General features: G+C 50.2%; 1 protein-coding gene across 1 annotated transcript; it reads right to left on the bottom strand.

Moving 5' to 3' along the window:
• Window positions 1–6945: 6945 nt before the first annotated feature.
• Window positions 6946–7618, bottom strand: LOC123439102. The gene has a single exon (XM_045115849.1). It carries the CDS (start codon window positions 7545–7547, stop codon window positions 7134–7136), a length of 414 nt encoding a protein of 137 aa, XP_044971784.1. The 5' UTR covers window positions 7548–7618; the 3' UTR covers window positions 6946–7133.
• Window positions 7619–9393: the final 1775 nt, after the last annotated feature.

The raw sequence follows: 9393 nt of genomic DNA, 5'->3' as shown, positions 1-9393 counted from the left end.
GCGGCGCTGCGTGCGGGGGGAGGGTGGCGGCGCTGCGTGCGGGCGAGCGGCGCTGCCTGCGTGCGGGGGGAGGGCGGCGGGCGCTGCGCGCGAGGGGCTGCGCTGCGTGCGGGCGGGCGGGCGGCGCTGCGTGCGGGCGGGCGGTGCTGCGTGTGGGGGGAGGGTGGCGGCGCTGCGTGAGGGGGGCTGCGCTGCGTGCGGGCGGGCGGCGCTGCGTGCTGGCGGGCGGGCGACGCGGCGTGCGGGCGGGCGGCGCTGCCTGCGGGGGGAGGGCGGCGGCGCTGCGTGAGGGGAGCTGCGCTGCGTGCGGGCGGGCAGCGCTGCGTGCGGGGGGAGGGCTGTGGCGCTGCGTGCGGGCGGGCGGCGCTGCCTGCGGGGGGAGGGCGGCGGCACTGCGTGAGGGGAGCTGCGCTGCATGCGGGTGGGCGACGCTGCGTGCGGGTGGACGGGCGATGCTCCATGCGGGCGGGCGGCGCTGCGTGCGGGGGGAGGGCGGCGGCGCTGCGTGACGGCGGGCGGGCGGCGCTGCGTGCGGGGGAGGGCGGTGGTGCTGCATGAGGGGAGCTACGCTGCTTGCGGGCGGGCGGCGCTGCGGGCGGGGGGAGGGCGGCGGCGCTGCGTGCGGGCGGGCGGCGCTGCGTGCGGGGGTAGGGCAGCGGCGCTGCGTGAGGGGAGCTGCGCTGCGCTCGGGCGGGCGGCGCTGCATGCAGGGGTTGGGCGGCGGCGCTACGTGAGGGGAGCTGCGCTGCGTGCGGGCGGGCGACACTGCGTGCTGGGTGAGGGCGGCTGCGCTGTGTGCGGGCGGGGGCGCTGCGTGCGGGGGGAGGGCGGCGGCGCTGCGCGAGCGGGGCGGCGCTGCGTGCGGGGGGACGGCGGCTGCGCTACGTGAGGGGGGCTGCGCTGCGTGCGGTCGGGCGGCGCTACGTGCGGGGGAGGGCGGCGGCGCTGCGTGCGGGTGGGCGGAGCTACGTGCGTGACGGCGGGCGGCGCTGCCTGCGGGGGGAGGGCGGCGGCGCTGCGTGAGGGGAGCTGCGCTGCGTGCGGGGGGAGGGCGGTGGCGCTACGTGAGGGGAGCTGTGCTACGTGCGGGTGGGCGACCCTTCGTGCGGGCGGGCGGCGATGCTGCGTGTGGGCGGGCGGCGCTACATGCGGGGGGAGGGCGGCGGCGCTGCGTTCGGCCGGGCGGCGCTGCGCGAGGGGGGCTGCGCTGCGTGCGGGCGGGCGACGCTGCGTGCGGGGGGAGGGCGGCGGCGCTGCGTGAGGGGAGCTGCGCTGCGTGCGGGCGGGCGGCGCTGCGTGCGGGCGGGCGGGCGGCACTGCACGCGGGGGGAGGGCGGCGGCGCTACGTGAGGGGAGCTGCGCTGCGTTCGGGCGCGCGGCGCTGCGTGCAGGGGTAGGGCGGCGGCGCTGCGTGAGGGGAGCTGCGCTGCGTTCGGGCGGGCGGCGCTGCGTGCAGGGGTAGGGCGGCGGCGCTGCGTGAGGGGAGCTGCGCTGCGTTCGGGCGGGCGGCGCTGCGTGCAGGGGTAGGGCGGCGGCGCTACGTGAGGGGAGCTGCGCTGCGTGCGGGCGGGCGGCGCTTCGTGCGGGCGGGCGGCACTGCGTGCGGGGGAGGGCGGCCGCGCTGCGTGCGGGCGGGCGACGCTGTGTGCGGGGGGAGGGCGGCGGCGCTGCGCGAGGGGGGCTGCGCTGCGTGCGGGCAAAATTTGCTGTTATTGCTGTTTTTGCTGTTAATTGTTGTCAATTTGATGTGTAATATAGCTGTCTAAAATTGTTGTCATTGCTGTTAATTGCTGTTATTGCTGTTTTTGCTGTTAATTGCTGTCAATTTGATGTCTAAAATAGCTGTCTAAAATTGCTGTTATTGCTGTTAATTGCTGTTATTGCTGTTATTGCTGTTAATTGCTGTCAATTTGATGTCTAAAATAGCTGTCTAAAATTGCTGTTATTGCTGTTAATTGCTGTCAATTTGAAGTCTAAAATAGCTGTCTAAAATTGCTGTTATTGCTGTTTTTGCTGTTAATTGCTGGTCATTTGGAAATATAGCCGTTTGAAAAAAATAGCCGTTGAAATATGCACGTTCTGATTTTCACGTCCTATATACACGTTTCATTGTGGAAGGCGTAAAATTTAGCAAGGTGTATATGGACGTATATATAAAGATATACACGTTCAAGTAGAGATGCTCTAACTCAAACTGAATGCACACTTTAGACCACAAACTCGGGAATTGACTGATTTAGGACATAAACTGATTAATTTGATAACACCGATTTAGACCACTAGCTTGCAAGCTTGGACTCCCCTCGGGACCCAAACAAATCCACCCAAGCCCAATCATAGCCAAGCCGTCGACACAAATCAAAGAGAAGGGAGGCCCCATCCACCACTCCGCATCGCCCCACGGGGAACGACCACCAAAGAATGGCGCCGGGCCCACAAACCCGCACCGCCTGTGCCATGGCTATGTCCATCACCGCGGTTTCCATTGGCGGACATGCCGCACCAGCGTCCCGAAGTCACCAAAGCCATCCGGTGCTGCTCACAATGCACTGGGACCATGCCAGAGCTGATATGGAAAGCCGCACGCTACCACCACTGCCTTTTCTGTCCGAGTAGAATTGATTAGAAGGTGATTTCAATAGAAAAGTACAATTTCCTCAACATTTAGAGCTCCTTTGATTCAAAGGAATTGCATACGATTTTTTAAGGATTTGGACCCTTAGGAATTCTTTCTTTCATGGTCGTTTGATTCGTAGGAACGGCATCCTTCGAAAGCATTGACTGTAGGAGATCAAAATCGGCGGATCGATCCTAGATTTAGAGGGTGTTTGTTTACATGGATTTTTTTAGTGTAGAGACTAAAAAAGTCCCTTTTAGTCCCATCTAAACCAAACATGAGGGACTTTTAAGGATTAAAAGTTGGTATTTGAGACTAAAGAAAGAAGACCCAGAGGGAGAATCTTTTTGGGACTTTTTCCAACAATGTCCCGGCTTTTAGCATGTCATTTAATAACCTCTAGTCCATTACTAGAGATAGCATGATCTTTTAGCATCTCATTTAATAACCTCTAGTCCATGTTTAGTTCCTAGAACCAAACAGGTAGGGACTAAGAGCATGGTTAATAGTATAGCCAACTGCTGGATATAAGCCATCTTAGAGCATGGTTAATAGTATAGCTAACTGCTGGCTATAAGCATTCTTATAGCTCACCCTATAGCTAGCTTGTACAATAGTTAGCTGTAAATGAGTACTACTTTTATCATATATGACCCACCTTTCATTCTCACAAAGCACCTAGGAGCACGTGCTAGAGCTGGCTCTTCACGAAGAGCCCGCTTCCCTTCTCTCTTCTCTTCTCTCTCATCCAACTCAGCAAAAATATAGTATTTTAATCCTTACAGCCTGCTGACTGTACCTTATTGTACTTGCTCTTATAGCCCATCTTATAGCTAGCTTGTACAGTAGTTAGCTATAAAAGAGTACTACTTTTATCATATATGACCCACATTTCATTCTCACAAAGCACCTACGAGCACATGCTAGAACTAGCTCTTCACGAAGAGCTCGCTTCCCTTCTCTCTCCTCTTATCTCTCATCCAACTCAGCAAAAATATAGTATTTTAATCCTTACAGCCTGCTGATTGTACCTTATTGTACTTGCTCTAAAAAAATTTTAGTTGGGACTAAAAAAATCTTAGGACTTCTTAACCAAACATGGCCTTACTTGCAAGTGGCTTTTAGTAGGTGGTGCATTAATTGCTCGCACTGTCCAGATCACATGAATTGACTTTGATTTGGTCTTCTCTTGCTCTCATCTTGATTGCGTTAATCTTGTATAGAACTTGGGCTGACTGTACGTCAATCTCTTTCCAAAAATAAAGTACGGAGTGCTTCTGTCGTTCATCATGGTCATTTTACAAAAAATTGTCGTTTTCGTTAATCAACCTACAGTCCGTCTTTAAGTGAGTTCGAACCGTTATTTCGTATTTTACACAAACCCCCCTGACATTAACGCTGAATAACCCGCAGTCCATCTTTTAGTCACAGCAAATCGTTTTATATACTTTTGCGTAAACCCCCCCGACATATGTGTTAATAACCCCGGAGTCTATTCAGAATATATATGTATTTTCAAATAACAATATCTTTTAAACCGTAAATCTAATTTAAACATGTTATATATGAAATTTGATTAGAAAAATGTGTAGAGTTTGAATATATTGTTATTTTACATGTTAAATAATTTTAATAACCCCGAAGTCTATTCAGAATAAATATATAATTTCAAATCATAATATTTTTTAAACCGTAAATCCAATTGAAACATGTTATATATCGAATTTGATTAGAAAAATGTGTAGAGTTTGAATATGTTGTTATTTTATATTTTTTAAATACTATATAGGATACAATGTAAATCAATGTATTAGAAATCTTTACTACCAGTTGCTCATATAGGCCCATGTCAAATCTTAATCAACATAATTATTGTCCCGAGTCATTGATATTCGACATGCAGCGCCATATAGGCATGAGAGAGTTTTTTTCTTCCATTGCAACGCACGGGCCTTTTTCCTAGTTAACTAAAAAAAAAGTTGCATCACTCACATCCATTCAGGCCACCTGATATTCATCCAACGGTTGAAAATAGATCTAGCCGCCTGATCTTTAATTTTGGGGACGTAGGAACGTCCGGCACGTGCGTCATTCATCCAACAGCGTGCCCTTAATAGTAGAAAAGATTGGTACTAACATGCAAGTCGAGTACTTCACTACACTACTACTACTGATCAGAATCAGATGCATGAACTGACATAGTTAATTTGGACTTGAGCAGTCTAATCCGCACTGCATGTGACATGGTCGATGCTGATTCATGTTGGCAATAAAACTTGAGCTTCTGTAACTTCAGTCTAGTAGTTTCACGTTTAGCTGTTATTTTCTTCGGTTTGGTCCGTCAATTAGTTAGTTGCCTGATTTATCACGAAGCCTATCTTCGTGCTCCGATTTCCGACAATGCAGACCATGCTGCGTTGAGACCAACCAAGGGGAGCCTTGGCCGCAGCTCACACGGATGTACAATGACGACTGAGCATTGGTCATGTATATAATGCTCGAGGGACGCGGGCTTTGGGAGCGATCGATAGTGGCACCATCGTCCACAACGATGAACGGCTCATAATTGAGGTGATCCTCCATGGGGTGCCTCTCTAAAGATGCTGCAATCGGTTGTGGTGATGAAGTATAGTCGTTGGATAGGCTCTCCAACACAAAAGGTTATTACCACCTACTAGATCTTTTTATTTGATTTTAAGGTGAGATATTTTCTTTTTATCATATACTTGCTTCAGGCTAAGTTTCATTACAGATTTAGTATTTGTACCCACTGGAAGAGGTGGGGGGGGGGGGGGATATGGATGTTTGAGGGGGGTTAAAAGTCTATTTTTTCCATAATCTTTCACTCTATTGTTTTCATTCACATAATTTACCCAGGCTGGAGGGGACCATGGCCCCTGCAGCATACGAAGTGGTACCTCCACCGCTGTTTGTACGACCGATAATCTAGTCAATGCCTCGTTCTTTGGATCCTATGAGGGAGCACACATGATTCGTGATATTACTCGCTCTATAGATGAGGTTTGATCTTAATTACTCTTTGCTTAATTAGGATATATCCACTGGACTAGAAAATAATTATGTGTTTGAATGCTATTAGAATCATGGTGTCCAGCCTCCTCCAGTCAGGATAGATACCCAAGCAAAATGTGCTGCTCTGGCCCGTGGAGATGGTGTCATTTCCTGGTGTTTTCCACATGAGGGTTGTAGGGAAACAATATGGGATCATGGGGCCGACTCTGTTGTTGGCACAGGTAATAATATTTATCTCTAATTTTTGAAACAATGAACTCAACAAAAGGATACATATTTCTTTCTTCCATTTTTTTTTATGTTTCCCAAAATCTCTGGAGATGTAGTAAAAGTTACCTCAGGAAATTATGTTGATTTGTCGAAAGGGAGATTTCTTGATCGCGACACAGGCATCATTGCCACAAATAAACAGTTGACGTCATCAGTCATGGACTCTTGAAACAGGCATTCGTCCTGCTTTGTAAATAAAGCAACCAACCAAATACAGAGTACACGGCCAAAACATGACATGAACGCAAGCCGTAGGGGGGTATAGGAAAAAATCTGAGAACAATGCCATGCTATACCCTAGGATGCCTAAGTTCCTAGATAACGCCCTTAATAGGGAAAACGGGGCAAAGCGTCATCGCCGCCTAGCCACACCGTGTTGGGACAGCTCTTTCACACACAACTGGACAGAGGTAGAAGAAAAGAGAATGCACACTGGAGTTTTTCCGGCGACTAACGCCTGGCCGCACACACAACCACTTTTCTTCCTTTCCCTAATGAATACATGTTCGGGTCCGCGGCTTTGTAGTCCTACAGGTACGCAGCGCCCACGTTTCCTGCGCACGCACGCACCTAGAGCTAGCGATCCGCCCGGCCAGGCACGAGGCGCACAACGTTGCTAACGGCCAGCCCGGCCAGCACGCACGAGGCGCACAACGTGCTAACGGCCAGCTCGAGCTGCCTTGGCTACCACGCACGCTTTGCGCTGCACTACACACACGCCACACGTACATGCACACAATGTTGTCGTAACCCAGCCTGCGGACCCGACCCGACGCACCAACGTCGGTCGCACCGTCACGGACCCGATCCGGCGCATCGACACCGGTCGCACCGTGCTCCGTCACGACTTATTTCCAACACACCGGACTAGGGTCTTCACCCGAAACGCTGTCGCGGATAGGATATCCATGACGAGGTGCTCAAGAAGAGAGCGACCCCAGGAGCTTCGCCATTTGATGGACAAGCTGATGTATACAAGTCAATGAACACACACAAGCTCTATGGAGAAGGAACAACAACTATAATTTCATCATACAATATTAACTTTGTGATATTTCTTTCTTTACCCCTAATATTATTCAGTATAGATAAAACAGAATGAATATCCTCAGCTGAAACACAGGAGGTGATAGCCACGACCGTCTCCTCCTATGCTACCTCACAGAATTACAAGGTCCCGGCATTTAAAAAAGCGATCGATTACATGTTATTCCTAGGCATGGTGGCACCCTTTCTTCTTGCAGTTGTTGTTGCAGTCCTTGTTACAGGTGGGGAAGCACTCCTCGAAGATGCCGCGCATGCAAGGGTCACAATGTTGGGTGCCATCGCTGACCCCCATGCAACCACTTTCAGCTACAGTGTTGCAGTCACAAGTGCAGGTGCCGTTGGTATTGCAGCAGATACCATTTGTAGTGCACTGCTGCAATATCTGTCTCCGGCAGCCCTCCCGAGGGCCGCCGCCACCGCCGGGGCAGTAACTGCTGCAGGAGGTTTTAACCTCTGCAGTGCAGTTGGTACGGCACAGCGTGTCGCAGTCGGTGCACAAAGGCCTCGGATGCCCCAGGGAAGACATGACCAACATGGAGAAAAGAGCAGCAGCAAGAAGGGAAGCCCCACGTGCAGCCATTGTTGCCGAGCAAGTTTTGTAGCTAGAGGTAAATATGTGGAGCTAGAGAAGCTCTCAAGATAAGAGATGTGAATAAGCTAGCTGGTGACTATACGATGGAGCGGCCGATGCTATTTATAGGCTAGCTAGCTTGGAGTGGAGCGTACATAGATCTGAACTCCAGTACTTAGATCTAATGTAAACTGCTCCAGGTTACATTTTGGCTAAAATATGTTCCAAGTTGGCTTCACCTCTTCATTAATTTTGTGGACTGTCAGTAGATTGGCTGTTATCGGTCTTTTCTTTCTTCCCGTGGAGGAAAAGAAAGGCGTATAGGCGGCTAGGGTTTCATCTGCCTACCGTCGTGTCCGCTGCCAGCATGCCTCGTCTTCATTGGCCTTAGTGTTATTGAGGTGTGGTGCACCTCGGCCCCTTGCCGGGAGAAGGGTTCCTTCTTTGTTTTTAGGTGTTTTGTTTTGGTTCGATTACAATTTTTGTCCTACTCAGAAAGGCGTGATGGTGGAATAGGATTCTTCCCGTCTAACCCAGCGGTGCGTCTAGCGTCGTCGAAGGGCGTGTGCAGGAGTGACTCTGGCAGATCTCACATGATTCAGTCAACGTTGGTCTTCATTGCATTCCCTTGGATCCACTCTTCGTTTCTCTTTACTCATGAACTAGTAGAAAAAGGGCCTTTTGTCCCGGTTCGTAAGGGCCTTCTGTCCCGGTTTCGGAACCGGGACTAAAAGGTCGTTACTAATGCCCTTGGCCTTTAGTCCCGGTTCTTACACGAACTGAGACAGATGGGCCTCCGCGTGGCCGGTGCGGCGAGCCCGGGCAGGGGGGCCTTTAGTCCTGGTTGGTGACACCAACCGGGACCAAAAGGTATCCACGCGTCAGCATTTCAGGTGATGGGTTTTTTTAAGGGGGGGGGGGGGGGGTTAGGGGGTTTTGGGCTGTTAATTTAGGTGTTTCATATATTGTGTTAGCTAGCTAATGAATAGAGAGAAGTGTCCTCTCTTATCTCTGTGCTTGGTCGACGCTGCATACTATACGTATAGATAGGACTAGACACGCTAGCTAGTAAGCAAATGAAGAAAACAAAAAATCGTCATGAACATATGCATACAAAGAGAAGTGATATCGATTACCTCTCCTTCTCTGAGAGATTCGTCGAACAACAAGTTCTCGTATATCTATCCGACGCTACTGGCTACATATATATACAATATAATTATCTCTTACAATATAATCTCCTAATTAAAATTCAACTCATTAGGGTTCACATGGTATTCTCCGTCTTTAGCGATCACGTGGTCAAGAAAGAATGCCGCCAATTGCTTTTGAATTCCTTGCATACGATCTGCTGGTAGGAGTTCATTCCGCATCCGATATATCTAATTTGAGGAAGGGGGTCAATACATATATATAAATAAATGAAAATGAACACAAATGATGGTAATAAAATAAAATTGTGAATATTATTATTTACGCACGTCATATTGTTTGTCAGAGTAGCCCCGCTCACAGGTCACGTGGCGGATGGACTCGCAAATGTAGTATCCACAGTAATCATTCCCTGGTTCCTGCCACAACCACTTTACAAGAAATAGAGGTCAATCAAACTGATAGTTAGCAAGCATGCTAAATGGTATTGATGAAACTAGCGCTTGAATCACTAGGAGATGCGTGGAACATGCTACTATAGTACTTACTTTCGGGTGTCTAAATTGCAGCTTCTTTGGCAGTCCCGGAGTTTTTGCGGTGAATTTTTTCCAAACCCTGTGAGACAAAGAAAACAATTACTTGATATCAGGAAATGAACAAAGTTGTCGATATGGTGCGATAATGATCGATTTAACTTACTTAT

Source organism: Hordeum vulgare, chromosome 3H, assembly GCF_904849725.1.
Source record: "Hordeum vulgare subsp. vulgare chromosome 3H, MorexV3_pseudomolecules_assembly, whole genome shotgun sequence".
Lineage (NCBI taxonomy): Eukaryota > Viridiplantae > Streptophyta > Magnoliopsida > Poales > Poaceae > Hordeum > Hordeum vulgare.
The sequence above is the reverse complement of the archived record's forward strand: the minus strand, read 5'-3'. Positions and strand labels throughout refer to the sequence as shown.

Bases quoted from the DNA above. Each gene is read 5' to 3' on its own strand.
- LOC123439102 (XM_045115849.1), bottom strand. From the start codon at position 7,547: ATGGCTGCACGTGGGGCTTCCCTTCTTGCTGCTGCTCTTTTCTCCATG.